Genomic DNA, 19,420 nt, shown 5'->3' with positions numbered 1-19,420 from the left:
TTCTTCTCAATTTTTGTTCATATTTTCTTCTACCTGAAATAGGTCTGCCTCACTTGCCTACCATGTGATTAAACATACTTATTTTGTTAAGACCCAGGTTAAGTCCACTTTCTTCATATGCCATTATATCCTTTATTATCGACTTGAAAATCAATCCCTTCTGTAATCACATGGCTCACCTTATTTGTATCTCTGTCACATTTTGTGGAAGTGTAAAATAAGAAGAATGCACACATTGTAGTTGTGTGAGTTGGTAAATTTTCACAGTGAGTACACTGATGTTAACATCCAGATCAGTAAACTTACAATCATCATTATCCCAGAAGGCCCCTTGTATCCTCTTCCTCAGCAATATGTTGGTAAGATTTGTTTTGTGTTATTTAGGTTTATTCATTTTTATTGCTGTTCTGTATTCCCCTTATGAATATACATCACAGTTCTTTGTCCATTCTACTGTGTATGGACACTTGGCTTCTACTAGGGTTTTAATTCACAGTTCCTTGATGACTCATAAAGTTGAAATACATATATATGGCTAATTTAATATCCTCTTGTGTAGAAGCTTTTTAAGTCTTTTTCCATTTTGCTCTTCTCTATAATCATTAAACACAGGTAAATGTGTTATTTATTTCTAGTGATATTGTTTCTAGAAGAACACCATACTATATTCATTATAGCTGTATTTATTGATTTGAAATTTTATGCAACAAAACAGATTGAGGACTGATGAGCATTTTTTAGAAGGAAACGTTTAAAAATGTTGCAGTATCACCAGTGAACATATATGCGTTGAATACCCATCATATATAAAGGTCTGCTTAGACTTCAGTGATATAAAAGATCCACTCACTAATTAACTACCATTGCAAATCATCTTTACTTCTTTGTTTCTTAGTTTCCCATCGACCAAATGGTATATTTATACAAGATGATGTTGGAGTTCATAAGAGGGTTTTTTTTTTATGTATACAAGTTTGTTTATATCCAAATTTTTCCTTTTACTAACATGATTTCATGAATGTTTGTGACTTTTAAAGAACTATAATGTAGTAAAACTGGATTTGAGTGGAATTTCAGAAAAGAGAGGATGGTTCATTAGGAATTCACTGAGTCAAAACTAAGGTCCCCTCCTTTAGAGTGTGTTTGTTCCTAATCTATATGCAGTTGATAATCTCTATATTCATATATTCTGAATATTGTGTGAGGTTAATTTGAAACAAAGAACTAAGACAACCCAAAAAAAGGAAATTAAGTGTGCCAGTAAGTTTGCTCTTTGCAGCATGATCACTATACACAGTCTTCATTTAAAAGAAAATCCAAATTGACCAAAAAAAATAGTATTTTTCAATGGCTCTTTCATAGACAATAGTAGTAATAAAAGCAGTTCTTTCTTTTTACTGAGATTGAATAAACACAGATTTCTTTTTCAAATGTTAAGAATTTTATCAGATGGCTACTTCTAAAGTTTGGTTTCTTTGTTAGTAATTTATATAAACTTTGACCTGTAAGTCATGATTCACCATGATTAAATCTTTTTCATGGGATTATTAAGTAACTTTTTTTTTTTTAAATTTTAAAATGAGGGTCTCCCTGGTGGTGCAGGCATTAAAGACAGAACTATCAAGCTATCACCAGTCACTGCAGCATGAGGTCATTTCACTAGCCAGCCAGGGAGGTGACCCACATGGCACAGCAGACCTCTCCTGTCTCGCCTGCTGCTCCCCTCAGCAGTATGTTTCAATAGATCCACCTATTCTGTTCCTTACTCTGTCTCTGGTGAATCCTCTCACCCCCTCCCTGTACCTCTGGCTTATACCCCAGCTCTTATATGCATAGATAAATAAATTTTTTAAAAATTTTTAAATGATTGAAAGGAAAGTCAAGTTGGAAGGAAAAGCCTGGTTAATATGATCATATATGATCATCTGTTTATATATACATGAAAATTTAACTCTTTAATTTGTTGGGCCTCCCTGGTGGCCTAGGGATTAAGTCTCAGTGCTATCACCGCTAACAGCCTGAGTTCAGTCTCTGGACAGGGAGCTAACCTCATATTGCACAGAGGACCTCCTGTCTCACCTGCTGCTCCCCTTAGCAGTGTATTTCAGTATGTCTGCCTATTCTGCTCCCCACTCTGTCTCTGTCTCTGGTGAATCCTCTCATCCCCCATGCCTCTGGCCTACACACCAGTTCTTCTATGCCAAAAATAATAATAATTTTTTTGACTACAAGCATTCTTTCAGAAATATTGTTCATTATGTAGTTACTGCAAAAATAGGACTAATCACATGTATTTCATAGGTAATATACGATTTTGATCTATTTCATATTGATGTTGTTGACTTTATTCTTTCATATTGTTCATTATATAGTTACTACAAAAGTAAAATTGATCTTTGAAAGGTAATGTTAGATCTCAGTCTGAGTTCCACTTAATAGTACTACTGATTCTAAATTTTTCTCCAGGAACTAGACTAGAAGACATCATACCTAACCAACAGACTTCTGTAATGCTTTTCCAGCGTGTTGCTTACACTATGCTCTTGTGCAATATTCTTGCCAAATGCCAAAAACTTTTTAGCTTTGCTATAGACTTAGTTGTCTATCATTATTCTGTAGAGAACAAGGAACAATAAGAAAAATCTGTTTATGATCAAGGTCAAGCACTTTCAAAGAGTTTTTCTCTTCAGAGTCTCAGTATCTAATTGCACTTAAAAATAGTGGAGGGTTTCAACAACTGTTCCACTTTCAAAGCCTAAAGCTAATTAGATATTTGACCCTATTATGTTTCCGTCGTTTGCTTTCCAGATTACCCTATAAATGTATTGTTCAATTGATACTTCTAAGGAAATATATTTCTACCATGTCTTGGGACCTCCCTAAGTTCCCATATCATTCGTGGTGATCTTAACATGAATTTAAAATTCATGAAAATAAGTATGGGTCTTGGTAAAAAATAGGACTTTTAGTCTTATTTGAGTTTTGCAGTTATAATCTGAGGCTGAATTCAGTGTTAGTTGACACCATGTCTTCCTCAATCAATCAGCAGTTCCAGTTATGAAGCAAGAAAATGAGATGTAAACTAATGAAGATCTCATCTGGCTTGTTTTATAGCACTGGATTCAAAGATACCCTATAAATACTTAGAGTGAAAACAGAATCATTGAACATCTCTTCCCAGTGGGGAAGGATCCTAATAATGAAATTCTTTTTCTTTGAAAATAGAAACACTAAAAACTGAGTAAGCCACCCCACAATGTAGAGTGGTTCCTTTCCTCCCTCCTCCCCCAATCATGGGACATGTCCACTTCAGGTAACCATCATTTAGGTGTATGGCCTTTCTCATACCTGGCAGAAAGTTGAAATAGGCAACTTCTGAACTTCTACTTTTAAAATTTAGCAAAATTTAAGAACTTGAGGTACCTGTTTCTTTTGCTTTTAAATTGAGACTTTTTCCTCTTTGACATGTGAGATGTCAAAGTATAGAATTTTGAATCACAAGCAGTTTTAGTCTTAACATTACCTGCTATTTAGAAGGAATAACTTAAAGTCTTTTTCATATCTACAAGGTACTTTTTGTATTTATGCACTAAAGAGTATCTTAAAATTAAGGTCACTGTAAAAAAGAAAATCATTTTTCCAGAAGTTGAATTCTCCTCTTTTAGTAGAATAAGTAAGAATCAAAAGGCAGATGAAATCAATTGGTCACATTCTGAAATCACACTTGGAATTCTTTCAGTTCAATAGTAAATTTTGCATCGATCATCTTGATAATGTGCTAGCCTTTCCCCTACCCTTTCTGCCCAAATAAAAAATGTTGGTATCCTATATGAAAGATTATTAAAATCCAAATCACAGGGAGACTAGAATAGCTGTATCTCTCTTTAGACTCATTGCCTGACTTCTCTATTTGATTGCAGTTTAAAGCTTCTTGTGGCTTTTAATGTGACATAGTAAATGTCATATTAAGGCTTAATGTGACTTCAGTTTTGAACCTGATAGGGAAACTATAGTGGAAAACCAGATACATATGGTCACTATCCTTGTTGAGCTTTCAGTCTAATAGAGGTGACAAGTAAATTGAATGTTACTTAATGATATGTCTTGGGGGAAAATATGGTGAGGTGATAGCTGGTGTGGCAGGAGGGCACTGCTTTAAATAGCTAGTCAGAAGAGACACTTAAATGTAACATATAAGCTGGAAATTGAAAGTGTTCTAGAGAAAGGAAACATGTCCAGTCCCTCAAGCACAGAGTCTCATTCACATTTTCCTTCTGTGCTGGTTTAAACCATAAAAATGACTAACTTGCTACTGAAATGGTTATGATTTGATGCAGTTAAGTTATCAGCACCCAAAATTAATCACCCATTACCTTGCATCTGTTCTCTCCTTGATGCGTGATCCCTTCAGATTATCACATATAGTCTCAATTTAAATATGATTTAAATTAGGTGGTGGGGTTGAACAGAGATTGCTGGACCTTCTGGACCTCTCTCTGTGCCTTTGTTTTTTTCCTTATTGGTAAAATAAGAATGTTGGTATAGATAATCCCTGAAGTCCCTTTTAGTTCTAGCATAAAATGTTCCCATTTTAAACCAAGTAGCATTGTCTCTATTGTCTGATGTATATAATGCTTATATTGGAAATTATCCCAATGTGAGTTTGATACAAATGTGTAGAAACATATAGCCCTACTGGTTCTGCTGAATATACTTACTTCAGAGGGTAAAATTGAATGTAGTTGGAAAATTTTGTACTGCCATTATCTCCTACTGCAAGTATTTTTGAAAGCGATGTTACGTATGTTGAGCATGAAATGAACTAAAACTGTGTTAGTTTCCAAAGAATGATAATCATATATGAATGAAAATTAGGTGAATGACTTGATAAATTTCTTCACTTTGTCATAAGGATCAAATTGTATTGAAATAACACTGTGTTATGTAATTTTTATTTCTATTGCTGTAAATTGGTCTCTCCTTTTGCAGGAGCTATTGTGACAATCTTGGTTACCATCCACTAAGTGCTGCTGACTTTGGAAAGATTATGAAAAATGTCTTTCCTAACATGAAGGCACGTCGTCTGGGTACAAGAGGCAAATCTAAATATCCTTTACCATAATGGTTTTTAGTAATTTCTTTGTTACTTATTACATAACAACTATTGTTATAGTTCAGCTAGTAACTATATTTAGAAATAAATTTAAATCAACAAATACAAATAACTCACAAGTTCTTAGTAGAATAATTGCAAATGTTACTTTCCAAGCTATTTCTCAAAACTGCAAGAGAAGTTTAACAGATAGTGGTAATTGGGGTTATGGTAGATTTCACCATATTCTGTGACTGTAATGTGTTCTTAATAGTCTGATCTCCTTTTCCTTAGCAATGAGAATTGTGGTACAGTAATATAAATTGGGTCAATAAAAGTGGAGAAAGATGTAGTGTATCTTCTTCCTCCAATTTAGAAACATGGGGATATCCTTGGCAAAATACACAACATTCACAAAAATTTCTTGTGGAACTTGTAGTGGACGACTTTTTGGCCAACTTTTTAAAGTCTGTTTTAAAATTAAAATCAGGGCAAGAGAAGGTCCCTTGTGATGGAGAAATACTTAAGAACAAGCAGAAGTAAGAAAATGAAAATTAAGAATTTAGTAAAGCGCTTCCTACACTTGGAAGAAGATTGTAAAATAGAGGTCTCTGTATCATATTAGAAACACATCATTCTCTCCTTCACTTCTTGACCTTTTTTGGAACATAAAGGAGATGGGAGGACGGAGAAATGGGGAAGGCTGCTTTTCTCAAAACGATTCCAGGTGTTCTTTAACTGCTTGTTGCATGACCTACCCTTGTTTCCTTAGTACAAACAAAAATGTCTTGATGTGTCTTTGGCATGTTACAGGTGATAATCCTGTGTGTTTCAGTGGAAAAAGAAATGAAAAGGTTAAAGTCCTTGTGACACTCTTAAGAGTTGTTTTTGTCCCAGTGCCCTGGGCTAAAATTTCTCTTCTCTGTGCCAGGTTTCCATCTGGATATTCCTTTCCTTCTGACCTGTTTGTTACTGGTGACTGGCACAGCTTATTAGGAATATTTATCCTTAAAATTTATAACAGATGAGGATCATTTTGTTTCATTTAAGACAATAACATTCTACAAGTACTATTCCAGTTTCACAAGAGTAACATGTCCAGACTGTCTATTAAGGTTTCTTTTACTGAAGAACTTAGAAAATGCATGTTGATTTTATTCTGATTTCATACGTGGTTACTTTTCAAGTGCTCATTATATAAGCAGTTCACTTAATTTAGAGTCTTTTAAACCTTAACTGTTTATTACATATTGCTACAGTGGACTAAGGAAAAAAGCTTTTGTTCATATGCCAACACTGCCCAATCTTGACTTTCACAAAACTGGAGATGGGGTAAGAATTCTGCTTTTTCTTTTTAATAAGTAGTATTATACCTGAATATCAACATTGAAATTTATCGTTTAATTTGGATAAAAACAGAGATTGCCTTTTACAAAATTAATGAGCCAAAAAAATTCAGTAGTGACTGGAAAATGTTAGCATGTCTGACCTACATCGACATGGCTCATAAAATTAGATCCGAAGTTACTGATGTGTGGATACAACCATGATACATATTGATGGTATGTATATTTAAGTTGTAAAGTAATATGTATAATACTCATGTTTCCAGAAGGGAAAATATGGCTAGTGGGCATAGCAGCGGGGGGGTGGGGGGGGAATTGCTGTTAGAAAAGGCTTTTAGACAGATTCAGAAGATCTGTTAGTCTTCAAATATATCTAACAACCCATTACATATATTCATGGTACTGCTAATGAGTGAGCACCAGTATAGGCACTATACCTCTTATTTACTAAACTCTTCTTAATATTCCTGCCACGAGATTACTTCATACTGCTTTGACCCAACAAATTTAGATTGTATCTTCTAGTTAAGAGTGTGTGTCTTGAAAGTGCTTCAATTTAATTTCTCTTAACTCACTTTTAAAAGTTAACTTTTCCTTTTTCCTTTGTTTAGTTGGAAGGAGCTGAACCATCTGGGCAGCAAAATATTGATGAGGAAGTTATCTCTTCTGCTTGCCGACTTGTGTGTGAATGGGCCCAAAAAGTGCTAAGCCAGCCATTTGACACAGTTTTGGAGTTAGCCCGCTTCCTTGTAAAAAGTCACTACATAGGCACCAAGTCAATGGCAGCTCTGACTGTAATGGCAGCAGCACCACCAGGTACAGAATGACTTTTATTTAACAAGCTAAAACTCACAAGGTATCATTATATTTAGAGTTGGTAGCAAAAAAACCCAGCGAACTTATTTATCTTTTGTGAGTTCACTCTTACTTCATATAACACTAAATTGAGATGGATTTGTTGGATCAGAAACAAAAATAATAAGATACTGATAATAGTTCTTTCATTATGAAGCTTAAAAATGTAGTTTTGTATGAATTTTATATGTATTTCAGCTCTGCTGAAATATAAAACTTTTAAGATTTCCCAAATGATATTCATTAATTTTTCCTTTGCTTCTTTCCAATGTAAAGAGTACATGCATATGTACTTTCAAGTATATATGTGTATCTAAGTAATACATTAAATATTAGAAATGAAAAATAAAATTAAATTTTTAAAATGACTCGCTAGACTTCTATCCCAGAAACTAATGGTCGTTCAGAATGATTTTTGGACTCTATGAGAGGTACTTTATTTCCACAAAAGATACATTATATATGTATATAGAGTATATAGCATTACTGTAAAATAGCAAGTGATTTTTTTAATATGCATTCGAGTATTTTCATTCAAATAGGAATTTTAGAATAACAGAATTGACAGTATTAATGGCATAAATGATTGTTTTCTGAATTAATAGTTGTGTAAAGTATCTGTTCTGACGAAATTTTTAAAATGTCTTACTTCAGTCATACCTTCTATTAAAAAAAGTGAATAAATTATCTTTACTCCTCTGGAAAATTAGCCTTTTTTGAAAAATATAATGTTTTCCAGAGATGATTCTTCTGATTTTTTTAAGATTTATTTATTTATGCATGTAAGAACTGGGGTGTAGGCCAGAAGTGAGGGGGTGAGAGGATTCACCAGAGACAGAGTGGGGAGCAGAACAGGCAGAGCTACTGAAAAACACTGCTGAGGGGAGTAGCAGGCAAGACAGGAGAGGTCTGCTTCACCCTGTGGGTTAGGTTCCTGGCCAAGGATCTAATTCATGCTGTAGTGGCTGGTGATAGCTTGATAGCGCTGTGTCTTTAACTCATGCACCACCAGGGAGGCCCCCTAGTCTTCTGATTATTAAAGATAAATATTTTTAAATCTCTAATAGATGTATACCAACCAGAATTATAGTCTCTTAAATAACTTTACTTTTTCAAGCTTACCTTTATTTTACTTTTTTTTTTCAGTTTATATTTGTTAGAAACTTCAGATATTTGTGTGTCTGTGGTATGAGTGTGTGCGCGCACGCGCGAGTGTGCGTGTGTGATCTGTCTTATTTAATCGCCACTTGAGGACCCACAGTGTCTTACAAAACCTTGTAATTATTTTTCCTGTCCTAAATGTGATCTATAAATCTGCTTTCTTAATTATACTTACAAAGGAGAAGAAAAATACTTGAACATTCTTATCTAGCCAGATAGATCACTTATGTTACCTCAGTTCTTTCCCCAGCAATCCTGTAAGGTTAGTGATACTTATTTCTATTTTACAGATAGGAAACAGACTCAGAAAGGTTAATTAGTTTGTCCATAGACAGATAAGTAGTAGGACAGGATTTAAATCCTGATTTGTCTATGTCCAAAGTCCAGGTTAACTCCATTATAGCATATATTCATCTTATCTTCTGGCAAAATGAACTTTTAAAAGATATGTGTCCTTCAGCTTGCTGTGTTCTTTGTCTTACCCCTCCTGACACCTGGAAAAGTACTTAAACAAGTTGAGGACTTATGAGGTATCATGGGGAAAAGAAACCTCTCTCTCTACCTTATTTCCCATGTTATTCACAAATTCTGAAAGAAATGGGAAAGAATTGAATGAATGAATTTTTAAGGCATAAGTGTAAACAAGACAAGGGGTTTATATGTTTTTTCCAATTTGTTTTGAGGTAAACTTGGTTTACATCATTGTTTTAGCAGTTTAGAGGTTCAAACCTTTACAGTTGTATGTTTTCGAGTTGTTTTTTTTTTAAATAAAAATACAAAAAATTACATAGATAAATAGGTGTTTTCCTGTTTTTGAAAGTAGTCTGTTTGGGAGACTGATACTTTAACAATTGTATTATTACTCAAAACATTTTAGAATCGCTCCTGAAATTTTTTTCTCATCCATTGCCACATTTTTTGTCATTAATCTTCATCCTGAAAGTGAATTTAATTTTTTATAAATATAGTCTCCATATTAAGAACAGGTAGTGTTACAAATGTCCTTTTGTAAGTCAGCTGCTTGGAACTCATTCCTCTCCGAAACCCTGGCAGGAGGAATAAGATACCCGAGCTCTGAGCCATTGGCAGAGGCTCTCAGGGATGCAAATGGGCGATGCCAGGAGAGAACATTGGATTCAAACTGTATTTGAAGAGAAAAGATAGCGTTTAAGTGATAAAAGGGTGGTCAAAAAATGAGGGATTATTGAATATTGAGTGTGTGGGAGAGAGTTTATAGTCACTTCCTTTTCTGCTTCCTGTCTCCCTCTCCCCAAGTTGCTGTTAAAAGAACAAAATAAAGTGAAAAGCAGAACTTAGGCTGGGAAAGGAGGGCAGAATGCATCAGCAGGATATCGTGTTGTCCTCCCCTGTCTTTTCTCCACCGTTTTTACCAACTGCAGCTAACTTTCTAATGACCTTAATACTACCCCCTAAATGTGAAATTGAATTTAAATTTCAATTTTATTTAAAAAATGAATTGTATGCTATAACTAATTTTTCTTTAAAAAAAAATTGTGTCTTGCTATTATTTTACCATTCCTTTTTCTTAGTGTTGATCTTAGTATAGCTCAGTGGTACTTTTTTCAAAATATATTAATGTTAGGAAACTACCAAATTTTTCCTAGGTTATACTGGAATAATTTTATCATAGTACTTAAAATAATAGTACATGTTTTCATTAATTTCTTGTCTAATTAAGATTGTTTTCCCTATACAGGATTTTTCTTAGATATTTATGGTTTCAGCAAATATGTATTGCGTACCCTTTGTGGGCTGAGTATTAAAATCATGAAAATACATGAGTTTGTAATTAGATAAAGGGAAGGAAAAATTCACTGACATTTCTGATAAAATGTAAAAACATGCTATGTTGGCATTTATCTTAGCTTCTGTACATTTATACTGTAGCTACTCTTTTCAAAATCATCTGTTATTGTTGATTTAACTGAAACTGCCACCTGAGCTGAACCATATTTTAAGGCGTCAGTTAAAACCAAATTGACAAATGTTTGTAAATTGGAAGTCTAATATTTAGACTTTATAAAAATACTGTGTGCATCCAATAATACCCATATATTCAAAGAAACTGAGTTTTAACTGTCTTCTGTAAAAGAGAGCATTTACTTACAGCTTTCTATTTATTTTCAGGAATTAGAGGAATTACCCAGCCTTCTGCTTTTATACCTACAGCTGAGAGTAATTCCTTTCAGCCTCAAGTGAAAACTTTGCCATCCCCTATTGATGCAAAACAGCAGTTGCAACGGAAAATCCAGAAGAAGCAGCAAGAACAGAAACTACAATCCCCTTTGCCAGGAGACTCCTCAGCAAAAAAATCAGAAGGCACAACAACCAATGGAGTGACTAATCTTTCTAATGGAAATCCTGCAATCCTTTCTCCTCAGCCAATTGGTATTGTTGTGGCAGCTGTCCCTAGTCCCATTCCGGTAATATCATAGTGCTTGGCCTTACTGGGATGGTGGGAAATTAACTATAAGTGGCACAAAAAAAGGAGGCAAGTATAGGAGTGGATTGCGCTATAACCAGTATGTCCACAGAGAGGCATCAGCTTCAGACAGTTGTGTGACTCAGGATATACATTGTGGATTACAAAGTGAGCTTATAAAGTGAACATAAATGAAAATACAAAGATCCAAAACACAAAATATGCACATAACCGTAGAGAGTTTTTTCTTTATGTAGAGAGCAGTTATTTCTAGAGTCGTTTCATCTCTAGCAAGTCAAGATGACAAAATTGCAAACTTTTTTTGGTTTGAATTTTTTTCTTTTAACATCCAGATGGAGTGAATTATAATGTGTATTGATAGTACTGTAGGTAGACATATCTCTGTGAGTTGCGGGACATAGGACCTTAAGCAATTAAGCAAGTCCCTGTTTAGTCAGTTTATTTCCTTATCACAAGTAAAGCTTATAATGTTCTCTTTCTGTCTCACACAACAGAGGTTATGATGAGAAGGGGCTTTTAAAATAAGAATGCATCATGCTTAAAGCAGGTGTTTTTTTATTGATGATATTAAGGAGACATTTTATCGTGCTTTTCTTGTTCTTATTATCATGTCATTAAAACATGGGATACCTGGTAAGCACAATATTGCACTATTCACTCTAGAGAATACTTGTATAGGCAGTGGTTTTATCTGAGACCTCATTACCAGTGGTTTATTACTAACATCCAATGTAGACCCATTTTATAAGACCGTCACCCCTGTGAATCATCTTGGCGTAGACTCTACTAGATACCTTTATAGTCGCATATTTCCTCAAGATTATATCTCATCTTCCTATAATCTCCTTGAAAATGTTTTGGTAAGTACTCATCACAAATATGAAGTTAATTAGTCTTACTAATTGAAAAATATCTTACTTTGTAATTATATTGTACTGTGTTGCATTTCTTACAATATTTATGTGTCTGGTTATATAGAGCTGGTTTTGAAGAACTCTAACATAGAAACTTTTTTTTAGCATTGCATTTGTAACGCTATAATACCATATGGATATGTGAATTACTATTTATAGACTAGACTTACTAAATCTGATATTTTTTTGTTTTGTTTTCCACTTTTTAACAGGTCCAGCGGACCAGACAATTGGTAACTTCACCAAGTCCCATGAGTTCTTCTGATGGCAAAGTGCTTCCCCTCAATGTACAGGTGGTCACTCAGCACATGCAGTCTGTGAAACAGGCACCAAAGACTCCTCAGAACGTTCCAGCCAGTCCTGGTGGGGATCGTTCTGCCCGGCACCGCTACCCTCAGATCTTACCCAAACCAGCCAACACCAGTGCACTCACCATCCGCTCTCCAACTACTGTCCTCTTTACTAGCAGTCCCATCAAAACTGCTGTTGTACCCACTTCACATGTGAGTTCTTTAAATGTGGTGAAAATGACAGCAATATCCCTCACACCCGGCAATAGCAGTGCCCCTCTTAAACATTCTGCCTCAGTAAACAGTGCTACAGGAACAACAGAAGAATCGAGGACCTTTCCACAGATCAAGAATGGTTCTGTGGTTTCTCTTCAGTCTCCTGGGTCCAGGACCAGCAGCGCTGGGGGTACATCTGCTGTAGAAGTCAAAATGGAACCTGAAACATCATCTGAAGAACAGCCTGTAACGTGCCAAGAGAACCCTGATGGGACTAAAGGTCCCAAAACAACACCTAGTGCCCTTTCAGGGCAGAAAAGTAATACAGATGCAGTAGTGCAAAAACCTTCAAATGAAGGTGTCATTGAAATAAAAGCAACTAAGGTCTGTGACCAGAGGACCAAATGTAAAAGTCGCTGTAATGAAATTCTGCCAAGCACTTCAACAGGCAATAATCAAAGCACTCTCACTCTCTCAGTTGCCACTCCAAACTTAACTTGCACCAGCACCAGCTCACCATCTAATGGTGACTCAGTAAATAAAGACCCTAAATTATGCACTAAAAGTCCAAGAAAACGACTGTCTTCTGCATTGCAAGAGTCCCAGGTGCCTCCTGTAAAGAAACCAATTGTGGAACATCTTTCAGCAGTTGTCTTAGAAGGTCAGAAGCCAGGCAGTGTTAAGAAAGACCAAAAGGTTCCACATTCAGGGAAACCAGAAAGTTCAACAGCAGGTGCTCAGATTCCTAGTAAGGTATCAATAAATATCAATTCACATGCAGTGGCAAATCAACCTTTGAATTCTTCTGCTCTTATTACCAGTGACTTGGCTTCAGAACAGCAAACAACACCATCATCATCTCCAGATATAAAAGTAAAACTTGAAGGGAGTGTCTTTCTCTTGGATAGTGATTCAAAATCAGATGGCAGCTTTAATCCAAATGAATGGCAACAAGTCACTAAGGATTCTGAGTTTATATCTGCCAGCTGTGAACAGCAGCAGGATATCAGTGTTATGACAATTCCTGAGCACTCTGATATCAATGACTTAGAGAAATCTGTTTGGGAATTAGAAGGAATGCCACAGGACACCTATACCCAACATCTCCATAGCCAGATACAAGAATCTTCTTTGAATCAGATACAAGCACAGTCTGCAGATCAGTTACCTCTACAGTCTGAACTGAAGGAGTTTGAGCCTTCTGTTTCCCAAACAAATGAAAGCTACTTTCCTTTTGATGATGAACTTACACAAGATAGTATTGTGGAGGAACTTGTGCTTATGGAGCAGCAAATGTCAATGAATAATTCTTATGGTAACTGTTTGGGAATGACCCTTCAGAGTCAGTCAGTAACCCCAGGAGCGCCAATGTCATCTCATGCCTCCAGCACCCACTTCTATCATCCAATCCATAGCAACGGCACTCCAATCCACACACCTACACCCACTCCTACACCAACACCAACACCAACCCCAACCCCAACCCCAACATCTGAAATGATTGCTGGATCTCAGAATCTGTCACGGGAGAGCCCTTGCTCCAGGCTAGCCCAGACTACACCTGTGGATAGTGCTTTAGGAAGCAGCCGACACACACCCATTGGCACTCCCCATTCTAACTGCAGCAGTAGTGTCCCTCCTAGCCCTGTTGAATGCAGGAATCCATTTGCATTTACCCCAATTAGCTCCAGTATGGCATATCATGATGCCAGCATAGTCTCAAGTAGTCCTGTGAAACCCATGCAAAGACCCATGGCCACACACCCTGACAAAACCAAGCTTGAATGGATGAATAATGGGTACAGTGGGGTTGGTAATTCATCAGTTTCCGGCCATGGCATTCTCCCAAGCTATCAGGAACTAGTGGAAGACCGTTTCAGGAAACCTCATGCTTTTGCTGTGCCCGGACAGTCTTATCAATCTCAATCCAGACATCATGATACTCATTTTGGTCGTTTGACTCCTGTCTCTCCTGTGCAGCATCAGGGTGCCACTGTAAATAACACCAACAAGCAGGAGGGTTTTGCAGTCCCTGCCCCTCTTGATAATAAAGGAACTAATAATTCTGCCAGCAGCAACTTTAGATGCCGGAGTGTAAGCCCAGCTGTTCATCGCCAACGTAATCTTAGTGGAAGCACCCTCTACCCCGTATCTAATATCCCCCGATCTAATGTGACCCCCTTTGGAAGTCCAGTAACCCCAGAAGTTCATGTTTTCACAAATGTTCACACAGATGCATGTGCCAACAACATAGCTCAAAGAAGTCAATCAGTTCCATTGACAGTCATGATGCAGACAGCTTTCCCCAATGCTCTTCAGAAGCAAACCAACAATAAGAAAATAACCAATGTTTTGTTGAGTAAACTTGATTCTGACAATGACGATGCAGTGAGAGGTTTGGGCATGAACAACCTGCCCTCCAATTACACAGCCAGGATGAATCTCACTCAGATTTTGGAAACAACTTCTGTTTTCCCTAGTGCCAACTCTCAGAATATGATAGATTCCAGCACTTCTGTGTATGAATTCCAAACACCATCTTACCTCACCAAAAGTAATAGCACCGATCAGATCAGTTTTTCTCCTGGAGATAATCAAGCACAATCAGAAATTGGAGAGCAACAATTAGATTTCAATAGCACTGTTAAAGACCTGTTGAGTGGAGACAGTTTGCAGACCAACCAGCAGCTGGTAGGTCAGGTCGCATCTGATCTCACTAATACTGCGACTGACTTCTCTAGTGATATCAGGTTGTCTTCTGAACTGTCAGGCAGCATCAATGATTTGAACACTTTAGACCCAAATTTGCTGTTTGATCCAGGTCGTCAGCAGGGACAAGATGATGAAACTACACTGGAAGAATTAAAGAATGACCCATTATTTCAACAAATTTGCAGTGAATCCATGAGCTCTATGACTTCATCAGGTTTTGAATGGATAGAAAGCAAGGACCATCCTACTGTTGAAATGTTGGGTTAAATTGTGTTTTATAATATGTAGCACACTGTATCTAAAGACATATGTATTGTATTTGTCTTAATGGAAGTGCCTCCCGCAGCAGAAACACTTACTATTAATTGTGACATTTTAAAAGAGTTTGCTGCAGATGTGGTTTCTTCTTCAAGTAGGAAATGGTTAGACTTGCCTCCGTTCTTAACAAATTTCTGAAGACAGTAGGCTGTAGAACAAATATTAGGGTTTAAATTTTATAATGTTTCCCCATTTAATCACTTTGTTTATTAGTAAACAATTGACTAACCAGCTTTTACAGAAACAGTATAGATCTTTATTTTAGTAAGTTCATTTTAATTCATCGTTTGATCTGCACAGAACTTAGAGGAAACCATTGATTTTAGGTATAGGCTATTTTTTGTTGTTGTTGGCATTATCTTTTAGATATGAAATCATAGCTAAGGTGAACTGTAGTTAAGAAGGTCTTCCTTGAAACAGGGATAATATTCAGGTTATTATAAGTATTTAGGCTTGAAGCATAGAGCTACTGTAGAATGAAAAATCTCTGTAGGACTTTCTGGGACTTCAGTATCATTTGCACCTACAATGAAGGGCTTAAATAGGAGAAAATAATGGAAAATTAGCTATTAATTTAAGGGAAGCAGGGCTGCACTAAAATTTTTAGTAGAAAAAGCAGGTAGCCATTTATATTTGTGACCTTGCATTAGTCTTATTTTCAAGTGTTGCTTTTAATATGGAGCACACATGCCACTCCCCCCACACACACACACACGTAACTCCAAACATTGTAGTTGAATAGAATAAATACAAGCATGTTGAAAAGTATTTTATTATTTGATATTTGAATTGGTGAGTTGAGAAGGAAAATGAAAACATTTTTCTTAGTTTCATCACAAAGGCAGCATGCATATATTAAAATTCTATTTAAGATTTATTTTGAAATTTAATTATAAAATTCTGAAGCCCTCACTTAGTAACTGATTCCTCCACTCCTCCTGAATTTAGTAATACAATTTGATCATGGGATACTTTTGGAAAACAAATGAGCAGGAGAGAGAGAAAAACCTGAACAAAAACATTAACACCTGAGGTCTGAAGTCACAAATGTTTATATCTCTGATGAAACAAAGGAGATATCAATAGTACTTGAAGAAGAGGAGCATTTTATTACATGCTTAATTTATTTATTGTGAAAACCACAATTGCAAAAGAAGCACTCAGGATTTGTTTTAAAATGTTTCTCTATGGCTCCCATTTTGTTTTATGAATAATTATTTATGAATTTCATGTTGACAAATATATTCACTAGTTGACAGCTCTATTCACTTGAGTTTCAAGATCATTTTCAAAGAGATTTAAAAATTGACATTAAGTTTTTAAGCTAACATTAAACCTTTACTATGCTACCTTGAACCTAGCTAAGCTTTCCTTTACCTTAATTAGGAAGCCAATCAAAAGATTACAATCAATGAATATTTAACAAACATGATGAAGGGTTTAATTTAATAGGGTTTCATTGTTCAATAAATTTGCAAGGTAGATTATTAACATTTTGATAAATAAATGGTGCTAGGGTTGGCTCAGAGGTTTATATATTGATATGTCCTAGTTATTGGCATTTGTGTGTGTTTGCTGTTATCTTGATTTTATGATCTTTTAGATTTTTTTTCTTAATGCTAGTTATTTCTTCACTGTACATTGAGACACAGCACTACTGCACACCAAAGTATGCAATACCCAAAGGAAACTGTGTGATTTCTTTTAACAAATGATGGGAGCCTTTCTATATGAGATACTCTGAAAAGGAGATTTTGAGGCCATTCTAATCCCTTGTTTACATTATTAGCTTCCTACTAATATAAAAATAATGGAATCTTTTTTGATAAAAATAATAAAGACTGGAGGATTTTAACCCTCTGTACAGTATTGCAGCAAACACTTTAAATTTGGTTGAATTCGTCCAGCAAACTTTCTGGGGTTCATATATTGCACTAAATTTGTTGAACCTGTGGTAGGCACATCTCTTAGGATAAATGCAACCAATACAGTCCACAGATTAAACTTTTTAAATGTGTTTCATTACGAAAAGACAAAATGTCATCAAAGTGACAGATAAAATTGTCTTATGTAGCAATGTGCATTGATCTCAATGAGATATTTCTATTTCTTATTCTCTTACATGAGAATATTACAGCAGGAAGAATTAAGTTTAGTTTGCTTCACCATGTTAATACATGATCACAAAATGTGCATGAGTGTTATTGACTTGTACAGTACTAGGTATTCCTGTAACCACTTTTTTTTCCTTTGGCTGTATTGAAACTGGTTGAGTGTTAACCAGGAAAGCATAGTTATTCACAAGTTATTTACTTTTTTTATGTTTATTAATTCTGCTTAGTTATTGTTGAATATGTTCTTTTCTCAGATTATTTTCATTGTTTTGATGTTTAAAACATGTTACATAACGTTTATCATGATAAGATTCATGAAGTAAATAATTTTGCATATAATTGCAATAAGCACTGACTTTTGAACTGAAAAGAAGGAAAGTTTTTTTTTTTTGTGCAGTGCATCTGAGGTTCATATAATAGTCTTGTACTATAATGTGCTTTACTACACCATAAATGACAAAAACAAGCCCTGTTTCATGTTTTCATTTAGTGCAAAAAGTCAGATTTCCCTAGTGTTTTTGTTGTCTGTTGTACCTGCTGAAACTACAGTAGTTGAATATTGCAGTAGCATTTCAGTTCTCTTTTTTTATTGAAAGTGCTCAAAAATTGTTTTTTAAATGTTTTCAAAAACAATTAAAAACATTTTATATGAAACTGAATGGATCTTACGGTGATTTATGGGGTCTGTTTTATATTAGCAGCATGCCATTTTGTAGACAAACCTGATACACTTCTTCCATTGATTTGATGAAATTCAGAGAAGTGAATAATCAGCCCAAGGCAGAACAATGCTGCTCATGTGCTCTTTGCTATTAATGCAAAAGGATACAAGATATTACATTCATTGGAATGCTGCTGTTGGCTTATGATCAAGAGCTGACAAATAAGAATCTTTGAATATAATGAACCAGTAAAATTCTGGGGAGAAAAATATTGCATAGTACATTGGGTGCTTTGGGGGGCAAATTAGAAAATGCTAACACAGGCTTAAACCATAAAGACACTTATTTTTAATTTTGGAGAAAGGTCAAGATTTCATCAATGATTCAGTCAGTATTAATAGCCAGATTCTGTCTGTCTTTGGTTCTGTTCCGACATCTTCAGCTTTGTTTTTCTGTGTCTTGCCTTCTGGCCCCAAAAGAGCAGCCACCACACTATTATGTCTCCTTACAGCCCAAACAAGGTGTTAAGAGCAACTCTCAGCTTTTCATTAGAAGAAAATCTTTGCAGAACTAAGCCCTTTCACCTCATCCCTACTTAGACTCACTGGGCAAAAGCAACTTAAAAGACCCACCATAAATCCAATTAACATAGGTTCTTCATTTGTCTTTTGTAGCTAGTGATGGGACCTATTTTTTCTGGAGTATGTCATCCACCTAAAATTAATCCAATAATCTAATAAGATCTTAAGATACATGCTCACCATGTACTTTGAGAAGTACCAATTAAAGGTATGTATAACATGCTACATAGAAGAAAAGAGGTAAGAATTCATATTCTTAAGCCACGAATAGGTCAAAAGAAGATTCATGCTGAGATCTGCTTTTAGAAGTAGTGTTTACTGGTGTAAACTTCACTGGTATCCCACCTTCCCTCTCTAAGTTGAAAATGTGGGTATTATTGAGTATCATAAATGCAGATTCAGCATTTTGCAAATTGTCCTCTACCAATTACCATAATAGAGTAAAGTTTTGATTTTGTTAAATCTGTAGTGATGGGTCTTGCCATGCTATAACTGAATTTTTTATTTTTTAAAAGATTTGTTTATGCAAGAACTGGCATACAGGCCAGACACACTGGAGGGTAAGAGGATTCACCAGAGACAGAGCGGGGAACAGAACAGGCAGACTGACCGAAGTACACTGCTGAGGGGAGCAGCGGGTGAGTCAGGAGAGGTCTCTGCGCCATGTGGGTTGCTCCCTGGCCAGCAGGGGATCG

At 35.7% G+C, this 19,420-nt stretch overlaps 1 protein-coding gene across 1 annotated transcript in view; it reads left to right on the top strand.

Annotated features, from left to right (window-relative positions):
- The window catches only part of RFX7 (regulatory factor X7), a 99,484-nt gene extending 81,281 nt beyond the window's left edge, over positions 1 to 18,203 (top strand). The window contains exons 5-9 of the mRNA XM_054701723.1: positions 4,990 to 5,110; positions 6,344 to 6,424; positions 7,050 to 7,254; positions 10,603 to 10,898; positions 12,045 to 18,203. Coding sequence (XP_054557698.1) covers positions 4,990 to 5,110; positions 6,344 to 6,424; positions 7,050 to 7,254; positions 10,603 to 10,898; positions 12,045 to 15,317 — 3,976 coding nt within the window. The 3' untranslated portion in view covers positions 15,318 to 18,203. The remainder of the gene's footprint in view (positions 1 to 4,989; positions 5,111 to 6,343; positions 6,425 to 7,049; positions 7,255 to 10,602; positions 10,899 to 12,044) is intronic.
- Positions 18,204 to 19,420: the final 1,217 nt, after the last annotated feature.

Source organism: Talpa occidentalis, unplaced genomic scaffold, assembly GCF_014898055.3.
Source record: "Talpa occidentalis isolate TD23 unplaced genomic scaffold, MPIMG_talOcc4v2.1 talOcc4.11, whole genome shotgun sequence".
NCBI classification, from domain to species: Eukaryota; Metazoa; Chordata; class Mammalia; order Eulipotyphla; family Talpidae; genus Talpa; species Talpa occidentalis.
Note: the sequence above shows the minus strand (reverse complement) of the source record. Positions and strands in the feature narration are given on the sequence as shown.